The sequence below is a fragment of the Charadrius vociferus genome, unplaced genomic scaffold, assembly GCF_000708025.1.
Source record: "Charadrius vociferus isolate BGI_N301 unplaced genomic scaffold, ASM70802v2 scaffold15, whole genome shotgun sequence".
Taxonomy (NCBI): domain Eukaryota; kingdom Metazoa; phylum Chordata; class Aves; order Charadriiformes; family Charadriidae; genus Charadrius; species Charadrius vociferus.
The window spans coordinates 6,660,258-6,682,073 of record NW_009650064.1 but is presented as its reverse complement, the minus strand read 5'-3'; the positions used below and the strand labels follow the sequence as shown (position 1 = coordinate 6,682,073).

Genomic DNA, 21,816 nt, shown 5'->3' with positions numbered 1-21,816 from the left:
CTCCACCCCCCACCCCGCGCCGGGGACGGCGTGAGCGCGGGCTGGGGCTGCGCCCAGGAACGGCGACAGTCGGTCGCGACAGATTTACCGAGCCTGCGCCTGCTGGGATTTTCATAATATCCACCAGGAAACAACCTACTTGTATAATAATGCTTCCAGGCATGCCTTCGGGATTCAAATATATATATATGCGATTTTTAGTAACAAGATGTGCGCACTCTGTGTGTGCATTTCTAATGTTTGCTGGAAAACGTATCACCTTAAGCCGAGCCTCCACGTAAAAAATGGGCGCAGGGCTTTACATTTCCGTGGTCTAAACTAAATCAACAAGCCAGAGAAAGAGAAAAACCTGCAGATGGCGAGGAAAGGTGCTCTCGAATAGAAAAAGCAAAAACTAAGTTTGAAAATCGTCGTACAGGAGTGAAAGAGTGCGGAGGGTGGAAACAGACACCATAGGAGAGAGCGGCAACAGCTTCTCGAGCTTAACATGTTCAGCCTTGAAAACAAGGGAGCCTAGAAGGGGGGTGAAGGAAAGGGAAATCTAATTATAGTTCGAAATATCTTAAGGCTATAAACATCTAGGTATAAACTTGTTTGCTCTAAGGGGGAAAAAAAAAACCCCAAAGCCGACGCAAACCGTATTCAAAACAAGAAATCCAAACTAAACAAAGGGAGAGTTTTAACTGCTAAAAATCAATTAGCATTTAGAATAACAAGCACGTTTGGAACAATTTCTGAGACTCGGCTTGCCCGTACCACCTAACAAAATCGCGACCAGTCTGCTTTGCTGGCATTGCTTTCAAGCCAAGATTAAATAAAGCATTTTATAGTCTGAAGCCCATTATACTAGAATTTGAGAAACAAAATACTTATGCGGTTAGAAGCACTGTATGAAAACCATCACATTTAAACACTTAATCCTTCCCTACTTCCCCACACTTTGCACTTTACTAATATTATGAGCAGAAAGCTCTTGGTTATCCTTTTTGTTTGTTTGTTTGTTTTAATTTACGCACTTGGTTGTTCCTCAGTAACTGAAAAATAAAAAATTGAAAGTGCCTCAGGTAGTTTAGGCTCTAGTGCCAGAATTGAGGAGTCACGGGCGAGCCTATGCTGTACCCTCTGCCCGGTGTCCTGACTTTTTAGTGACAAAAAGAAAGAAGCCAGTGTTAGTTTGTGTGATTGAAGGCTCCTCCCCACAGACACAAAAGAGCACAAGCGGACAGGGTCAGGCAAAGGAACCGCAATAACCCAAATGAAAGAAACTGAGCTCTCAGGCCGGCTGCTGGCAGGGCTGTCGGAGACACCAGCAGCCCAGTGGGCCGGGGGCAAGACGGAGAGGCTCTCTCCAGATCACCTCGCAGAGTCAAGGAGGGGGTTAGTGCCTTCTGGGTCTGGGACTCATTGTGAGATGTCAGGAAGAGTATTTTGGGATTGCAGAAGGCATACTACAGGAGATTTGGAGGAAGAACCGAAGGCAAGAAAAGGGAGGTATGAAAGCAGTTTGGGATAGAACAAGGATAGGAAAAGATTGGGGGGAAAAAAAGGAATAAAAGGGGCCAGGTGCATGTAAACAGGTGGCTGCTCAGTACGGTTGTCCAGCCATGCCCTGCGCCTGATCACTGCAGTTTGGCCTATCTTCTTGTTAAACTACATTTGTAATTATTTTCCTGGGTGAGGGGAATCTTTACTCTGCGTGCACGACTCTGCATGGAAGCGTACGTGCTAGCAACTGGAGTCGCACCACAGGTCACAGGGCCCCGGGTGCTTGGGGTGCCAGCAAGCAGAGGCTGGAGCCCCTGTGTCCTGCCTAGGTACCAACATCCATGTGGGATCTCTGGCAAACACCAGGCTGGACTAGCCAGCAAATAGGCTTGGGAGCCAAGAATCGGAGCAACCATGAGTCTGGGCCAGATACTGGAGAGACCAGAAGGTCTGAGATTTGGCTACTAGAGGGACCAGGACACCTGGGGTCTGGCCACTGGTAAGGTTATAAATCTGGACCAGCTGCCCCAGTGCAGGTCTGCGAGGCAACTGTGAGACCAGGGGAACCAGGGACCAGCTACTGAGCAGAGTAAGAGTCTAAGGCCACTTGCTGGAGGGATCCATATTGTATACATATGTATTTTCCACAAACGGGCTTTCATCCCAGTCAGCCAGTGAAGGGAAAGGATGACGCCACTGATGCAACTTGTGTTTGTGGGAGTGCTGCATTTTCTGTATGGTTGGCCGTATATATACATATAGTGCATACACATGCATGTGTGCCTCTGGGGAACACATCCTTGTGGACCTGGCCATAAGAAGCTGCAGCATTGTCCTCTATACTGGGCTACAACATGCGGCAACTCCTAATATAGACCTATCTAAACTTGTATTACGCTATCACCTTACTGCTTAATGTTGCTAGAGAGACCAAGTTTCCACACTAACGCAATTATAGCAAAATACCGCTACAAAGATTTCTTTTGAGCAAGTGCCTGAAGGAATCAGTCTGAATTACATATTGTTCTGCAGGAGTGTAAAATAACCCTTGTAAAAATCAAGCTGGCTGCCAACCAAGATTTTTTCCTTTTTTTTTTTTTCCCCCCTCTTCTTTTTAAAATAGCTCTGCTCATCAGCCTAAGGTCATATCAGTACTTGGATGAGAAATCACAGAAGGTGAGAAGCCGGGATATTAATGTTACATATAGACTTTTTTTTGAGGTAAAACAATAGGCGTAGTTCCAAGACAGTTACAAAAAAAGAAATGTTGCTGCAGTCCACCCTTCATCCTACACCTTCCACCAACACTAGCACTTATGCAACAGCGTGCAGCCAGTTCAGAGAGATGATCCAGCTACAGACTAATCAATTATTATTTATTTTTTGGCAAGCACAGAGTTTAATAATTGGTTTAAGTCAAAATAAATGTGGGACATTGCCCAAACGGGAATTTCTGCCTCCCCCCAACCCAGTCATGTTCCTGCCCCTTCTCTGTTCTTATTTGAGCACTCACAAATCTGCTGAGCAAGTTAGGTCAGGGAACTGATTTGTCTCCAAGTTAATCATTTTTTCTGAGCTGAGCACAAGTAACTCACACAAAAGAAATACATTGAAAAAGCTTCTTCAGACTCTGTCTGGATCATTTGAGGAATATGGTCTGCAATGCGCCCTACAAAAACTTGTATTAGCATAACTGAGGGGATAGCAAATCACAGATATTAGGGAGGAAATTCTGGTCATTGCTGAAGAAAATAGCCGTATATACACCCCTCACATCACTTCACTGCCTTCCACACCTCCTGTTTTATTCCTATGCGAAAGGTACAGCTCATTTTTCCTTCATAGTTTCAAGGTGGAATTCACTAATCTACTCAGAATTCTGAAAAGAAAAAAGCCTTGGATTCAGCTTTTTTTTTTTTTAATTTGCTTGATTCTTTCCTTTAAAAAAAAAGGCAAGCAGATGCTTCCCAATTTAAATGTTAATATTTAAATACCCAGTTTTCAAGTGGATGAAATCTTTGTATTTGGAAGTTCATGAAAAATAGGAGCTGTGAGAGTAGATTAGAGTTTTTTTTCCAGCGAAAAGACAATCAGCATGATTCTTCAAAAACTGAGCAACAGCTAAGGTTGCAGAACTTCAACAGTTGGGAAATAATACTCAAAACTACAGGTAACAGCTAAGTTCAGGTGTTTGCTGTGGAAAAGTCTAGAATTAATACCAGAAAAAAGATACAAATAGTGCATCCTGGAGAGCTATCAAGAGATGAATGAATCACAGCTATAATACAGTCAGAGATTAAAGTAGCCAAACGACTGCATTGCTGAAAAAGTTCAATGGGTTCAAATTTTACAAGTGGCAGATTTGTATCATGGCAAATAACTGCATCAAGTGGCCCATGTAAGTTTAGGCACATTATAAGACAGAACACCCTCTAAAGGAGAATGTCTTAAATAAGGAAAGCATCCTGGATGGAGGGAGAGGAAGGATCCTCTGTCACACAGAACTGAGGAAGAATTTTTCATGACAGGCTCTTAAAAAAAAAAAAAAATCACTTAAGGTACATGATTGAAAGACAAAAGACATCTGAGTGAATTAGAGATGCCCTAAGAACGAACCTATCTTGAAAGATGTAGTTTGGATCAGACAGCAAACTTGAATGTTGAAGGGAATGACGCTGGCTTAAGTGAATCAGGCTGGGACCTTCTAGTGCAAAAAAATAATCAAATTAACAGATAAAGAATCACTAAATTCTGTGAAGGTGCTCTGCCCACAAAGTGGTAGCCCCAGAATAAGTCTGAAGGGCATCTGTTCTTATTTAATAATGTGCAAGCAAACTAGCTCTGCAGAGACCCGCGTTTAGCATTTGCAGTCATCTAGGAGCCTGAAAATCTTAAGAACAAGAGGATGATTGCAAGATTTGAATCAAAGCTGAAGTGAAACCCTGATACCCCTGTGCTTATGAGAAACTATAAGAAGATTCAGCAGCTAGGATGGAGTATGTTACACATCACTGAATATGCAAGGGTATACTGGCAGCAGAAACATTTGGCAAGTATTGAGGCAGTTGCTCACTCTTGCAAATGAATTTGGCAGCTGCATAAGATGACTTGAGAGCGTCTATAGGTAGCAAGGGCTGCAAAAGTTCCATTAGGTCATCATATAGTCCTTTTCACTGACAAGACAGCAAGACAGTGCCAAGTCATTCGATCTGCCTGTTTTAAGAGCCTGCTGCAGCAAAGGGTGGGTGAGAAAGTTTTCAACTCCAAAGGTCTCTCATAGGGGCAGTTGTTTCATGGGTCATCTCCAAAACTAAGGGTTGCAGGCATTATTCATTAAGGAGAGGGTTGAGAAAGACAAAGGTTTGTGAGCCAAAAGTTGCAAGACGCCTTCACCTGGAAGTTAGAGTGCTTAAATACATTCTCACTAGACTTTTTAGAAATACTTTTAGATCATTTGTGTTTCAAATAGCTTTCTCATTTCACTTGATTTTTTTTCTCATCTTTATCAGGACTTTCACCATCAAAGTTGCACTTTCTCATTCTTATCCTTGCTGTACCTCAACCTCTCAGACCACTCCTTTCCTTTCTCCTGCACAATTATTTCTAATCCTCTGTCCTGCACTGGAGGTGGAGAGAACAAGGGCAAGCTTTATCACTTTTTTTCTGCATCTACTTCTCTGCATCTATTTCTGTGATCACCATCTAGCACGTATTAACTTCTAACAGTTCTTGCAACTGCTGCAAGATACAAGGGTGCATGTATCTCATGACAAGCACAGAAAACACAGACGTTAACAATGTATTTATTACCTTTACGCCACTCTCTTGAAACTAGCCCGAATAGCACAGGGCCTACTCCAGAGCTCTTATCAGCTAAAATTCCAAGCATAAAAGCTAACTACACTTCTGTCCCCTCTGCTGGTGTAAGGCATTCTCTCAACACTTAGCCCACTGAAATGGGAAATATTCAAATTAGACAATTAAAATCCCCCCCCGCCAAATTTTAAAGAATTTATCTTGATCTCAGCCTGACATTCCAGCACCCACACATTTAGATCTGCAACCATCCTACAAACTGAGGTTGGCTTAAAGCTACAGGACTCTAAAATACAATACTTAAGCGACTACACAGTACCATGAATTAGCTCTTCACTTTATAAGTCATGTCCTTAAAAAAAGAAAAGCTAAGAGCTCCATTCTTTACGAATTCAAGAATTGCGTCCAGTTCCTAATACATGCCTATATCTTCTCTGATCCTCTCTTCCAACAAGCTTTTTGATGACTGATCAGAAGCAGCTGAGAAATACAGAAAGATTTTAAAGTATGATTTTCTCAGATTTTGCTTAAATTCTTAAATCCCCATTAGCAAGATAGCAGCCAGGGAAAAAAAAAAAAAAAAAAAAAAAAAGAGGGAAAAAAAAACCCCACACAACAGTGTAAGAGACACCAAGTTTCTGCAATTCTCCCATCTTTTCATCGAGAGATGAACATTTTGGAGATTATGCTTTTAAATAGTAACCTCAAAATACTTCCCCATGCACTATTCCCTGCATTTGACATAGGAGCAGCTTTCTCCATTCTTTTAATTTTGCTCAGTGGATACTTTGAGGACAGTGAGATAACTATCTTATCACTATCTTGTTGATTTTAGCAAAGTCATATTGTGACAAAGCTTCTGTTTCAGGGGAAAACTTAAGGCCCAAAGCCAAAAGCTGGGACCGAACTCTAGTTGTGCTGGCATGGCAACAAAGGGGATCCAAACAATGAGCATAGCCACAGAAAGATTTGGTGACTATCTTTGAAGGGATCCAGGCCAAGTCTGTAATAATACTCATGATAGCTCAAAAAAAACTTCCAATTCCCTTCTATAAAGCATTTCTTGTCCTTCCACCTGATAGCTATATTCTGTCCATCTTCCCTTAAATCTACCTTCATATCTATTGGAGACAGGACTGCTGGGGGAGTTAGAAAAACAACCAAACAAGCCCCACACCCCAAACTAGGACTTTTCAAAGGGTGGGAGAATTGAAAAAAAAATAACATCCAGGAAATTTAGAATAGCCATGTATTTCTCTTGCCTATCTTCACTCCTTAGACACACACAGCCTGATAATAAATTTTGATAATCAAGAAGAAAATGAAAAGAAACTATGTTTACAACTTCCCACAGAATGAATGAGGCAACTGAAAGAATTATTACTGCTAAACCTGAATCCTTGAAAACAGTCTCTGTACAGAATATTTCCTAGAGTTCCTAATTTTTAAAGTTACGGTATTAGATAATTTCATTTTCTATATATTGCAGACTACATGCCGTGTGTTTGCATTCAACTCCTGGGAGCTAAATTGTAATAAATGTATCAGGATAGTAAATTCATTTCCCAACATGTCCCCTGCTTCCCCTTGGAAAGGAGAGCTTGCTTTATATCTGCAGTTTCAAAATTAGGTCTCTGTCTCTGCACAGGAAAGAGTATTTAAGTCTTTTTTTCTTGTTTACAAATTTTAATTTTCAGTAACTTAACAAGTTAAAGAAAAAGGCATAAAAGATTATTATCTTTACATATAGCACATCTCTCTTCAATAGCGGATATATCACTACTCAAAAGTAAAGAACCTAGCAATTTATGGTTTTTTTCATTGTAAAGAAGCAACGACAGTTCCATTCAACAGGCAAGTTACTGCTGCAAAACTCTCCAAAAAGTTGGAGGGATTAAAGTGAAAATGTTGAATATCTTAAATCTAATATAACTCTCTTTTTCTTTATTTTCTGACCATGTAATACCCTTCTGATTTCTGGTTTCCTTCCCCTCTCTATTATCTCCATTAGTTCAAAAACACGTATCAGAGCACACTTAACTAGGACAAATGAAAAGTATATTTCACTGTCAATTCACTGCTCTTTTCTCAAATGTGTGAATATCCTGGTTATATCATCTATCATTACATAAAGCCTAGTTATTCACATGACAGCAAGATATGATCATATCAAATTATAAATTATGTTGCACTAACTGTGGAAATATCACACTAGAATTATGCAAGTCTGGATTTGTTTTACAGCAGCCTGTTATACTGCATTGCAGATGGCTACCCTGTCCAGGAAAGCAGCTTGCAGTCACTGAACACTACACGATATGTTGCCTTTGGTGGTGAAGCTGGTGTAAGCTCCTTCTTCCCATCTCACTCTTGGTTGCCAATTCTACTACCACAGCGTATCTTACCAGCCAGCTGGTGGGCAGCCCAAATTCAAGATGAGTAACACTGATTAGGGATGTGAACTTCTTCAACAGGCTAGTGTATCACATAAGCACACTATCCTCTTGCTCGCTTTCAGTCAACACGGTCAACGGCTCAATGTCCAAGTGGAGAGAAGTGACCAGTGGCGTTCCTCAGAGGTCGGTACTGGGACCTGTATTATTCAACATTTTTGTTGCAGACATGGACAGTGGGGTCGAGTGCACCCTCAGCAAGTTTGCCGATGATACCAAGCTGTTTGGTGAAGTAGACACGCTGGAGGGGAGGGATGCCATCCAGAGGGACCTGGACAGGCTGGAGAGGTGGGCCCAAGCCAACGTCATGGAGTTCAACAAGGCCAAGTGCAAGGTCCTACATCTGGGTTGGGGCAATCCCAAGCACAAATACAGGCTCGGTGGGGTATGGCTGGAGAGCAGCCCTGAGGAGAAGGACCTGGGCGTGCTGATTGACCAGAAGCTCAGCATGAGTCAGCAATGTGCAATCGCAGCCCAGAAGGCCAACCGTATCCTGGCCTGCATCAAAAGAAGTGTGGCCAGCAGGTCAAAGGAAGTGATTCTGAGAGAGTTGGGGCTGTTCAGTCTGGAGAAGAGAAGGCTCCGGGGAGATCTTATTGCGGCCTTCCAGTACCTAAAGGGGGCCTACAGGAGGGCTGGGGAAGGACTTTTTACTAGGGCATGTAGTGACAGGATGAGGGGGGAATGGATATAAGCAGGAAGAGGACAGGTTTAGATTAAACATTAAGAAGAAGTTTTTCACTTTAAGGGTGGTAAGGCACTGGAACAGGTTGCCCAGAGAGGTTGTTGAGGCCCCATCCCTGGAGGTGTTCAAGGCCAGGCTGGACGTGGCCTTGGGCAACCTGGTCTAGTGGGAGGTGTCCCTGCCCATGGCAGGGGGGTTGGAACTCGATGATCTTTAAGGTCCTTTCCAACCTAAACCATTCTATGATTCTATGATTCAGTCTATGGCAACTGACTCCACATTATCTGACTATTACTATAATCCACTAATGGTTTCTCCACTGATAGACTTTAAAACTACAAGTAGTAGGGAATTCATGGCTGCTGCATTTGGTGCTTCTGAGCACAGAAACAGAAGCCCTGGAGGACAGTGTTCTCACTACCACACAGAGGGTGATAAACCTATAGAAAGAGGAAGGCAAAAAAAACCCAAAACCAACCATGAAAAAACCTGAAGAGTCATGAGAACAAGCAATAGCAGACTAAAGAGCCTCTCTTTTTTTTTTTTTTTTTAAAGTCCTGAGAGCTTTGAACACTTTAAGATTACAGTAGTAAAGTTGCTTTCCTAAAATGCTGTTCCCTGCTTTGCTATCTTACCATCTCCATACATAACTGTAAACAATGCGTAACCACAGCCAAGGGGAACTCTGAATGTACATAATCATCTGGGTAAATACTAGGGAAGGTTTTACACCAGCAGCAGAGTAGAAGACATCATCTCACATCCCAAGGAAGAGCACCAAGCAAAAAGCATTGTCCTCAGGAGATGCCAGAGAGTCCCAAAGCTGCAGACCAGAAAACACAAGCCATCTAGGACTAAATAATCACACAACTCTCAGTAATAAGTCTACCTGCAACACGTTGACTGCTGGGCAGTGGGGTACTGGGCCAATAGGTGAAAATTTGCGTGTATAACCACCATGACTGATGTATAAATGAACACTTCTGGAACCAGTGTCAGATCAGAGATACAGACAATGTCTTTTCTGATACGTTTACATCAATCTAGTTTTCTCAGCCAGTCCCCATGTCCTGAGATAAACTGATCAAACAGGTACAGATGACACCTAAACAGTGAAGAAACTATCCTGAACTGAGAAACAGCTTGTCTATAAGTTTGTCTATTCACTCTTATAAATTATTCTGTCTATAACATTGCAGGGAGAAGGAGGTTGTTTTAAATCATAAAGAACTAGCAAAGTAATTTGATACTATTTCAAATAAGAAATTATAACAAAATTTACAAACTTGTAAAATCTAACTTGCAAACAATGCAATAATAAATTATTTGCTCTCAGGCATCCAGTAACACCTAAGTTGTATTAAAGTGTACTTGGTAATTATTAAGAGCAACAGATGTTTATACAGTATCTTTTACCCCAAAACTTAACTGCTTTGCCAGCTGTTTATAAAAACATTTCAAAGCCCCACTGTACAGCAGCTATACATGCAACTCCACCACTAAAATAGACAGGCGGCAAAAATACTCCTGACTGGAATATGTTTTCCAGTTCAATCTGTGAAGTGCAAAAACAGAATGAATGCAGGAACAGAAATTACAATTAATACTTCTACTTTTGCAGATATCCAAGTAATTCTAGCAATAATATGCTTCATAATGAGATGTCAGGCCTGAATGTTTTTAGTTGTGTTATCTAGAAACCAAAAGTAGGCAATTAGACTGAAATCGGACAATAAGACACCCCCTAGAAATAACATTTTTTAATCCTCTCATTAAAAGTGATAGGCAATTGATTGGTAGTTATAACTGAAAAGTTGATTTTCTCTTTGACTATTCAAATTAATTGGGTAAGATGATTTTTATTAATATCAAGTAACAGGAGGTATCAGACTAACCTGTAACAACGAAGGAGTCAACAAACATTCCTATTATGAAAATAAAACTGACTTAAATGAGCAAAGAGTCTAAACCTTATAGACCAATGTACTTCATAAATATTAACATTCCAGAGAAGATAGAGAAATTATATTCTAAACTGTATACAAATAATAAATACAATTAATATCAGGCATGAAAAACATTCAAAAACATATGTCTAGAGACATAGGGGGAACACATTAATCCTGTTATGAAATACAATTACAATCTGTCTTCAAAGATACTCAAAGATAGTATTTCAGTACGACTTCTGACAAAGTTCCTCTTGGAGGACGCATTAATAGAAGTTAGTGACAGATGAAAGATAAAGTACTCCTGACCCAAAAACCAAACAGGAGGTGAGCTGTAACAGAATAAAATGCCATAGCCAGCTTTTCTGTTCATCGCCATCAGGTTCAAACAATGAAATTTCAGTCCAACTAGAATGTTGTGTCTAACCATGCAGGTGAAATAGCTATTTGTTTCCACACCGAATATAGTAAGCTCAAAGGAAAAAACAGAGCAACATTCTCCTAGATTAAAAAAGAAGCAAGCTGTAAACTCAGATAATAAACATAAATTAAATTAAGTTGAAGAAGGCAATGTAGGTAAAAACCTCAGTTCTGGCCAATCCCACTTACTAGCAACACTGACTATAGTTCAGAGATTTGCCTGTCCATTGTTTCTTAAAATTCAAATTATTTGTATTTTTTTTGTTATTGCTTATAGGTCCTCCAAATAGAACGAGGACAAGTAGAAACCAAGCACTTTTAAGAGCTGTAATAATATTCTTCCAGACATATTAATGATTTTGTTTTCAATTACTGTTTAATAGTTTAAAAATGAAAGTTACTTTAACATTCCTAAAGAGTTTGCAGACTTATCTAATAGAATTCTCCGGATGCATGTGAGAAAAATCACTAATGACAATGTCAAATAAATTGCCTCCCCTCCACACATTCATTGTTAGTGTCCACAAGTACTATATTCTGGATACAAAAGAAATATACCAAAGAGATTGATGTGCTCTTTGCCTCATAAAAACAAGCAAACACTGATTCATAAAGCAGTAAAGTTCATTTTCCTACAAAGATATGTATTTATGGAAAAACATAATTTTCCAGTATTCACAACTCATAATCATGATTAGTAAACTGCCTGTTGAACAGTGTGTTCAATATCTCACAGTTCAAACAGTACTAAAATTAAAACACATAAGTAGGTTTCACTCAACAGCAGTTGCTACAATCTTACTAAAACTTCTTTAGAAATATCTCATCTCATAGAATATCAGAGTCCCTTTTACTTTTATTAAGGACATTTTAGGAAAAAGTTTATTTTGAATAGAGGCCTAGAAAAGCAAGTATTTTTTTAAGCCAGATATGCTACAATTTTTAGCTTGATGCTATCTAATCATATCCTTACTTGTCTACTCCAGGAAATGGACACCATGTGTCAGATAACAAGTTTTTTTTGAAAGAATGTGCAGCATTTTCAGGGCTGGGTTTCAGAAAGATTAGCTTTATGAACAGTGCAGTTGTCCAATGGTCCACAGGTGTTTCACAAGAATTTCAATGGAAACAGGGGTATTTATTTACACATTCCACTGCTGCACTGGAAACCCAAACACAGCAGCTTTGAGCATGATATAAAGCTAACAAACAGTTTATCATCTGCATTAAATGACATGAATAGAAAAAAAACCAAAATAACGCATACGCACAGACTTTTCCAATCTTTAAATTGTTTTAATGCCCCTTTAACAGAGACATCTTCTTTGGCTGCAGAAGCTGGCAGTCAGATATAATTCCATTACAATATTAATAATGAAAACCCCAAACTGACTCTGGCTTTCACAACTGGTTTCCATTACTTCTGAATTTCATACCAAAAACAGTTTTGACAAAACAACTTCATTTCACACTACAAAGGAGGTTTTGGTTTACATAATCTACGTAATTGCTACATTAGCTGTAACGAACAGCAGACAAAGGTGATGTAAAGGACAGAAGCTGTCTTGGACAATCTAAGGTATTAAGAAACTACTTAAGATTTAACGGAGCCTCAATGCAGGATTGTTTTCACAGTACAGTGCTTGCATCACCAGTGAACCTGATTGCAATAACTAACACTGATGTCGGATATCCTTATTTTATACCACATTTCATCGTGACTTTACAAACACTTGCAGGGTTAGCTCTATTCTACAGACACAGGAAAGCTTTGGCACAAAATGGCCTGTTCACTCACTCAGAAAGGTAGCAACACATCAACAGAAAGAGCTCACCCGGTCTCACTCCGCAACTTTTTGGTTATTTTTCTGAAGTCATCACAGAGAACCAATATCAACTGCACGCAGAATTCATGATACTGAAAAAGTATTTAGTGTCTTTTCCACTTCACAACATCTTTTGCTGGGAACACTGCCGATTTCCCAGATTATTTTGCAAATAAATCCTCTAGTTATCTTTCAAGTGTACTGCTAGACAGAACCAGCAGGCACAAAGTTTTACAGATACTCCTTTAGGGAAGTGGGACCACTCAAACAACTTGTCCCATACACACTGAAAATATGTGTATGATGAAGTGTATGAATATGTGTATGTGTATGAAGCTCAAGTATGAGCTTCATCAGAAGAACTGGAAGTTACAGCATGCAAGTAGATAAATCCTTCTGGTCTTATGGCTTTTGTGTTTAAGACATACAAGGAGGCTGAATTTTCCCACATTAGCTCTGCCAAACAGAGTGCATATACACATAACGTGATAATGGCAGAATGGCAGACTCCTCTCAGGACTATCACAGGGGACTGATCAACCCCCATTTTCTGAGGGTGAAACCCAACAAGAAGAGTCAATGGGAAGGGCTCTTCAGAGCGCTTTACAGAATGAAGGGGGTTGCTGCCTACTGGGGCCTGGAACTCATAAATTGCTACAAAGGGCATCTGAAGATTGCACAAGGCTTATAATAAGATTTTTTAAAGGAAAAAAATCAAGGACAAGCAAAAGGGACAGATGAAGGTTGTTCAAGGAGGAACAAGCACAGGAAAATAAAAGGAAAAAAGCAGCCACCTTTACACAGGTGACTGGTCAGTATGCTTGTCCAGCACCCTATTGCCACAGTCTGTCCTATCTTCTCGTTAAGCTACATTCCTAAATGTTTTCCTGGATGAAGGGACTCTATTCTGCATCCATAAGTGTATGTGGAAGTGTACATGCAAGTGGCTGAAGCTGGACCACACACAGGTCATAGGGCACAGGTACCTGATCTGGCAGCAAGCAGAGAGGCCAGAGCCCACACATACTGCCTGGGTACATGTGTCAGGGTGTGATTGCTAGACACTAAGCTGGACTAGCTGGCAAGTAGGATAAGAGGATTGGGAGCCAAGTATTGGAGCAACCATGAGCCTGGGCCAGATATCAGAGATACCAGAGAGTCTGAGATTTGGCTACTGGAGGGACCAGGAAGACCAAGCGCGTTACTGGAGAGACCAGGATATCTGGGGGTTGGCTACTGGTAAGTCTAGCTACCAGGGAGAGATGTTTGTATGTATGCATCTCCTGTGCACAAGGCAACTGGGAGACCAGTGGATCCAGGAGCCCACCACTAAGTAGACCAAGTGTCTAAGGCCAGTTACTGGAGGGACCTATGCTGTGTTTTTACCTGTGGGAGCACAGGTCTGAGTACCAGCAAATGGACTGAGAGCTGTGGGCCTTTGTGGTTCATATGCCCACGTGCCCGCAGCTGAGGTGTCCAGCAAATCAAGGAGCCAGCTACTAAACAGACTGAACACAAAATCAGTTACTGGAGGGATCTATATTCTGTCTGTGTGTGTATCTACAGACAGATTATATGTATACTCATTTATTTTCCACAAACAGGTTTTCACCCCAATCAGCTAGAGAGGGGAACAGGACATGCCCATTGGCGCTGCTTGTGTTTACTTAAGCGCTGTGTTCGCTGTCTGTGTTGGCCTGTGTTAGCAGCTGTGTGTATATGCCTATATGTATTGTACATACGTGTGCCTATTAGGAATACCTGCTCAGCCTCACTATTGGCTGGACCTTGGGACACAGGGCTATGGCAGCTTTGCTTCTGTCAGGCTTCCAGATTTAGCAGCTCTTATCACAAACAAAATTAAACATAACTTTGTTAAAGCCTTCTGAATTATAATTCCAACCATTATGGAATCAAGATGATAAGCAGTCATGAAATGCTCTTTTAAAACTCCACTCATTACACAAAGTATTAGCAATTAAATGAACCCTCAAACAAAGAGAAAGATCATTATCAGTGTAATTAATTATGAGGAAACAACAGTGAATTAACAGTAAGATAGATGTTGAAATGTCTGAGGTGGCTCCAAGAGAAGTGACTTTCATCCAGCAGTGTTAGTAACCAGTAATGTTGGTGACCATGAGATGGTGAAGTTTAGGATCCTGAGTGAAAGAAGCAGGGCAAAAAGAATTACAACCCTGGACTTCAGGAGAGATGACTTTGGCCTCCTCAAAGACCTGCTTGGAGGAATCCTATGAGTTAAGGCTCTAGAAGGAAAGGGGGTGCTAGAGAGCTGGTTAATATGCAAGCACCACTTCCTCCACGCTCAAGATCTCAGTACATCCCTAGGAGCAGGAAATCAAGCACAGGAAGCAGGACACCTGCATGGATGAGCAAGGAGCTTCCGGAAAAACTCAAATGGAAGAAGGAAGCTCACAGAATGTGGAAAAAGGGACTGGCCACTTGGGAGGAATATAAGAATGTTGTCAGAGTATGCAGGGATGCAACAAGGAAGGCTAAGGCCCACTTGGAATTAAATCTGGCAAAGGATGTCAAGGACAGCAAGAAGGGCTTCCTCAAATACATCAGTAGAAAAAGGAAGACTAGGGAAAACATGGGCCCGCTGCTGAATGAGGTGGGTGTCCTAGTGACGGAGGATGCAGAGAAGGTGGAGTTACTGAATGCCTTCTTTACTATAGTCTTTACTGCTAAGGCCAGCCTTCAGGAACCCCAGACCCTGGAGGTAAGAGATAGAGTCTGGAGAAAGGAAGACTTTCCCTTGGTTGAGGAGGATCTGGTTGGAGATCATTTGGACAAACTCGACGAGGGCTGAGGGAGCTGGTAGATGTTATTGTGAAGCCACTCTCCATCGTCTTTGAAAGGTCATGGAGAACGGGAGTCTTTACTGCTAAGGCCAGCCTTCAGGAACCCCAGACCCTGGAGGTAAGAGATAGAGTCTGGAGAAAGGAAGACTTTCCCTTGGTTGAGGAGGATCTGGTTGGAGATCATTTGGACAAACTCGACGAGGGCTGAGGGAGCTGGTAGATGTTATTGTGAAGCCACTCTCCATCGTCTTTGAAAGGTCATGGAGAACGGGAGAGGTGCCTGAAGACTGGAGGAAAGCCAATGTCACCCCAGTCTTCAAAAAGGGCAGGAAGAAGGACCCAGGAAACTACAGGCCAGTCAGCCTCACCTTCATCCCTGGAAAGCTGACAGAACAGCTCATTCTGGATGTCATCTCCAAGTATGTAGAGGAAAAGGTTATCAGGAGTAATCAACATGGATTCACCAAGGGGAAATCATGCTTGATCAATCTGATAGCCTTCTATAATGGCATGACTAGCTGGGTAGATGAGGGGAGACCAGGGGATGTTGTCTACCTCAATTTCAGCAAGGCTTTTGACACTGTCTCCCATAACATCCTCATAGGTAAGCTTAGGAAGTGTGGATTAGATCAGTAGATAGTGAGGTGGATTGAGAACTGGCTGAATGGCAGAGTTCAGAGGGTTGTGATCAGTGGCACAGAGTCTAGTTTGAGGCCTGTAACTAGTGGTGTTCCCTAGGGGTCATTCCTGGGCCCAGTCTTATTCAACATATTCATCAACGACCTGGATGAGGGGGCAGAGTGTACCCTCAGCAAGTTTGCTGATGACACAGAACTGGGAGGAGTGGCTGACACACCAGAAGGCTGTGCTGCCATACAGCGTGACCTGGACAGGCTAGAGCACTGGGCACAGAGGAACCTAATGAAGTTCAACAAGGGCAAGTGTAGGGTCCTGCACCTAGGGAGGAATAACCCCGTGCACCAGTACAGGTTAGCGGTTGACCTGCTGGAAAGCAGCTCTGCAGACAGGGACCTGGGAGTCCTAGTAGACAATAAGTTGATGATGAGCCAACAGTGTGACTTTATGGCCAAGAAGGCCAGTGGTATCCTGGGGTGCACTAAAAAGAGCGTCACTGGCAGGTTGAGGGAGGTTATCCTCCCCCTCTACTCTGCCCTGATGAGGCCACATTTGGAGTAGTGTCCAGTTCTGGACTCCCCAGTTCAAGAAAGACAAGGAGCTGCTGGAGAGAGTACAGCAGAGTGCTATGAAGATGATCAAGGGACTGACTGAAGCCCCTCTTTTATAAGGAAAGGCTAAGAGGCCTGGGTCTGTTTAACCTGGAGAAGAGAAGACTGAGAGGGGATCTCATCAATGCTTATAAATATCTAAAGGGTGGGTGTCAAGAGAGGGGGGCCAGACTCTTTTCAGTGGTGCCCAGCGACAGGACAAGGGGCAACGGGCACAAACTGGAACAAAGGAAATTCCATCTCAACATAAGGAAAAACTTCTTTACTTTGAGGGTGACAGAACACTGGAACAGGCTGCCCAGAGAGGTTGTGGAATCTCCTCTGGAGATCTTCAAAATCCACCTGGATGCATTCCTGTCCAGTGTGCTCAAGGTGAACCTGCTTTGGCAGAGGGGTTGAACTAAACGATCTCCGAAGGCCCCTTCCAACCCCTACCATTCTCTGACTCTGTAACCCAGTTCAAGTGCAATGCTTCCAAGATGCACTCAGCTCCTGAGGTCATACACCTGCATTCACATAATGCAGAACGTCCCTATGCTATATCTGTGGTCAGGGCACATGAAGAATGGGAAATGAAGACATTCAACCAACCCCACAGAGTCATTCAGGTCCATCAAAGTGCATTTGCTACAGTTCAGACAATTCAGTATCTTTGCAGCGCTTACCACCTAGCTTTTCAGAGTAATATTCATATACCAGGGTAACAAATGAGTAAGCACATACATATGAATGAACAGAGCCAGTTCTGCTCTGATGCTGCAGTGGAGTTAGCAGCTCATGCTTGAACCTTGAGTGCCCACTGGAGACACTGAAGAAAACAGCTCAGATCTTGCACTGAAGAAAAGAAACTCTCACAAATTCTGAAAAACGTGAATCTGCTCAGAACAGTTAGCATTATCTGCATGAAGCCCACAAGATCTCCAAATTACACCACTTCTCCTCTATTTAGGGTATTCGGACTCTTGTCTTGACATTACTCTGGGTTAGAGGGAGTTTACTATAGTACTCCTCTGGAAGACACACACCTGAATAGCGGCACTACCAACTGGCTTCTAAAACATCGACTTTTTTCCCTTTGCTATTTTAAAAAATCATTTAACATTTGTTTCTTTCACTCTCTACCCAGGAGAACACCAAATAATGCCAACATTGCACGACCTATATATTAGTAATTCATAAAAGTTTAGTAAGTAGTGTTATCATTCATTAGCTTTAAAATTCTCTTGTGATACATGGCAGTAAATGAGAAAAAACATCTTACCAGCTTTGGGCGTGTTTAGTGTTTTTATTTCCATCTTGCTACACTTATTAACGCTGAAACATCCTTTTGTAGTCTTTACTTTCCCAGTTGACTCCACAGACTGTGTAAAATTTGCATTTTGATTTTGGCCATATATTTTAGAAAGCAATAAAGCACTTTCCTCTTTCTCATCTATCTGCAAATGAAAAACAAGTTCACAATAGCATTTCCTTCACGCAGTTGAAGAGAAATGGAGAAAAGAGCAACGAGAAGGGATCTTAATAGATACTAATCCTCATGATCAAACTATCTACATAAATACATACATCCCTACCCAAATATATGCATCCCAGTGTTCCCAACAAAAAGCAGAAGCACACAATACCAAACACCACTTGTGCAAGTAGTTTATGAATTGAATTTAATAGAAATCTTCGGTAGATAAAATCAATATAAATTGTGATGCTTTTTTGGGTTGATATTAAAGGTTTCAGAGAAAGTTCCTTGCAGCAAAACTGCGACTCGATGTACTGACATTTCATTACCATCTTGGTTTTTTTAACTGTTTTTGCCAAAGCTTTACAAACATTTGAATCCAACAAAGCCCAGGCCAAGATGCAATTCATACCTCAGCTACACTGAGAATTGTATTTGGGCTCAATACTGATAACTTTTATTTATTTGAAAAACATTTTTCTGCATCCACTTCACAGAGTGAGAGAAACCTACCTAAGAAGCAAGATCAAATGTAGTAAGAGCAAAGGTATCAAAATCTATTCTGAACAGATTGATTATTTAAGCAGAGATTGTGGTGATCTCAGATGTTATCTTTTAGTAACAATACTGTACAAACAAATATACTTTCTAGTGCACTGTTCAGTTTACCTCCTTTAATTTCATTTCTTGGTCCATCTCCTTAGTTTCATTCTTGAGACAAACTGTGATACTTTTTCCTGGTGGTATAAACCTTGGCTTTTTGGCTACATTTCCTAGCACTTGACTTGGAGCTGCTGATCGTCTCATTTTCAGTTGTACTCCTCTGGAGGGTGGAGAGGAAGGAAGGAAGCAGATAAAGACAACTGTAGTTAGAATAGGCTTTAAATATAAAAATATATCCATAGATAAAAATAAGCACTATTTGAAAACAAAATAAAAGATAGTATGAATTATTTTCAAAGAATAATCTTAATTCACAAGCATAATTGTTGCAATGCATTGTTTAAGTACTAAAAAAGATCGTCTACAGCAAATTCTGCAGTTGAACACTTCTTTTTCCATTTGAAAAGCCAATAATGCAGTTCTTAATAGCAAGAAATGCTCTGGAGATCTGCACTGTAGGGCTGCTTAACAAACTTTCACCAGTATAAAAAGAAAGACAATTCGAAACAGAACTAACTATTCTAAACACTTAAAACATAATTTTGAAAAGCCCATTATTACTGCACAATGAACAACGAATGTTGAAGGTATATCTGTGAGTAGTATTTTGCATTAAACAGTCAATTGTATTGGTCATTCAGATTCACTACAAGAAGATTAGAATTCAGAAGAAAATTATCTCAAAATTACAGGAGTTTATCACTCCATGTTATGTCCACTTGAACAGGGGAAGGTTTTCCCTCAAAATATGACCATTATTCCCTAAACAACCTCAGAACAAAACCAAACATACACCCATGTTAATATGATAAAGCATACTTGCAACCACTAGAATAACAACTTATCTTAATACTTCAACGTATTAGAAACAAAACAAGAAAAAAAATCCAATAGAATAACCCAGCAGCTGAAATGATGAAGACAAGCATGGTACAGCAATATATGGAACATACTTTAGTTTAATTCTCCATTCATACATGGACTATTTATTTTAATTGACACCCCTCCCCCCCAACTACTAGGTATAAATAAACCATAATACGATTGCAGACACAAACTTCTTTACCTCTCTACCATCTTGAAAGCCTGTTTGCATCCTGTTGCAACAGCCAGCGTGTTGCTACACTTTTTTGACACTACTCTGCACTCCAGTGGCTTAATAGGGCACAACAACCTTTCTTTCCAAGATTTCGATAGAAGTAGTAACAGAGTACTGTCAAAATATTTTGTAAACATGCAGACACTAGTGTGAGTACTGCTGTCTCCTTCATATCTGAACAATTATACATATGATATATATATATGATGCTGTTACTAGATGCAAACCTTAATGGCAAAATGGCTTGAACTGTTGTCACTTCTATGATGTCTATTATTAAAAATACAAGGAAAGAGGCCTCTGGCTGTGTCAACAGCAGTTCACATGTTACACCTACTCGACAACAGTGTTAACATATGAACTTCCGTTAACCCTATGCAATAAAGGAGTAGCATGGTTATTGTAACAGGAATACCTGCAGTGTAAACAACTGGAAGCCTGTGTGAAAGCTGCAAAGGTATCAAGAACCTTCCAGAGGAGCAGACTACAAGTGCCAGTACCAGCTGGCTGACCACAGCCAGCTTCAGGTGCCATGTGAATTTGAACAAGTTCTCTACCGAATCCTATAATGCATGGTGACGCTTGGTAAGACAACGCAGGACACCCCATGACTGTACATGAGGACTATGCACTGCATGGCTGAATTGCTACACTAACCCTGCCCACTTCACTTCCTGAGCTTGTCACATCTCCCATTGAACAGGGGCGTTATGCAATTCATCAATTACATGTATCTGTGATTAAAGTGTTTTGGTTTACAAATCCATTTGGACTTTGCACTGTCATTTGGTCTTAAACCACAAAACCAGACTCATTAGAGTCATTAAGAGATAGCAAGAAATTTAAAGATATGACCTTTGATAACTCAGTAACTTCACTCCCGTGAAATTTAAGAACATGTAAGAGTACTACCAGTGTTACCTACTTGCAACTACAAAAAAACATTAGGGTGTTGTGTTTTTTAAAATGTAATATTGCTTCCAGCAATACATCTCTCTCTGCGTCTTCAAAATGTAAGCTTTTATAAAGTATAATAAAAATATAAAATACAAAAAATAATAACTAACAGGTTGATATATTGTGTCAGTACTGTACAGGAAAAAGGACATTATGGATGCACAACAACTGCTAGATCTTTTAGACAGGAACAGAGTAGGTGTAACAAGGGCAAAGAAGAGCTCCACATTACAACTAAATCAAGTGACAAGTAAATACGCCCTTTCTCCTGAGACAGCCACCAATACATTGAATCACCCTGTACTTGCCATACCGTTAGGTATGGTTGCAGGGAAACAGCTGGAGGTAATGAGGAAAGCACTGCTCCTGCCTTCTGATAGCTTAAACAAATTAAGTGTACCATGAAACCACATCCTAAAACGTCTCATGAATGCATCTGGTTTTGTACGCATTGAATTTTTCTCCTTAAAGGTATCATAACAGCTGCATTAAAACAAAACACATCTACAAATAATATTACAAAATTTTACGCATGCAACTCAACACAGCATGCATGGAGTTCTGTTAAAAGAAGTTACATTACCCATTTTAGGACAAATTTAACAGGCTGCTCCCCCGAACATTTGAAGAGACATTCCTGGCATAGATAACTGGGCTAAACATCTTTTATAGGCAAGTACAAAGACGCGACACAGAATTAAATATTACTCAGTTAAACTGCAGGCAGCGCGTGCATCGCCTTGGATATCAGTATTACCGAAAGATTACCTCAGGTGAATAATAACTGTAAGGAACTGGACCAGGCCCAAACGCAACGCTATACAAACTGCTAGTAACCCGGCCCACCCCGCCTCAGCCACCCGGTAACAGCCGCGGGGAGAGGAGGGAAAATCCCACAGGAGCTGGAAGCACCCAGCCGGCTCCCCGCGAGAAGA

At 41.0% G+C, this 21,816-nt stretch overlaps 1 protein-coding gene across 1 annotated transcript in view; it reads right to left on the bottom strand.

The window, feature by feature from the left end:
* The window catches only part of RAD54B (RAD54 homolog B (S. cerevisiae)), a 68,734-nt gene extending 49,765 nt beyond the window's left edge, over positions 1–18,969 (bottom strand). Inside the window, exons 1-2 of the mRNA XM_009891847.1 lie at positions 18,832–18,969; positions 17,968–18,142 (exon numbers count right to left, since the gene is read on the bottom strand). Coding sequence (XP_009890149.1) covers positions 17,968–18,142; positions 18,832–18,969 — 313 coding nt within the window. The remainder of the gene's footprint in view (positions 1–17,967; positions 18,143–18,831) is intronic.
* Positions 18,970–21,816: the final 2,847 nt, after the last annotated feature.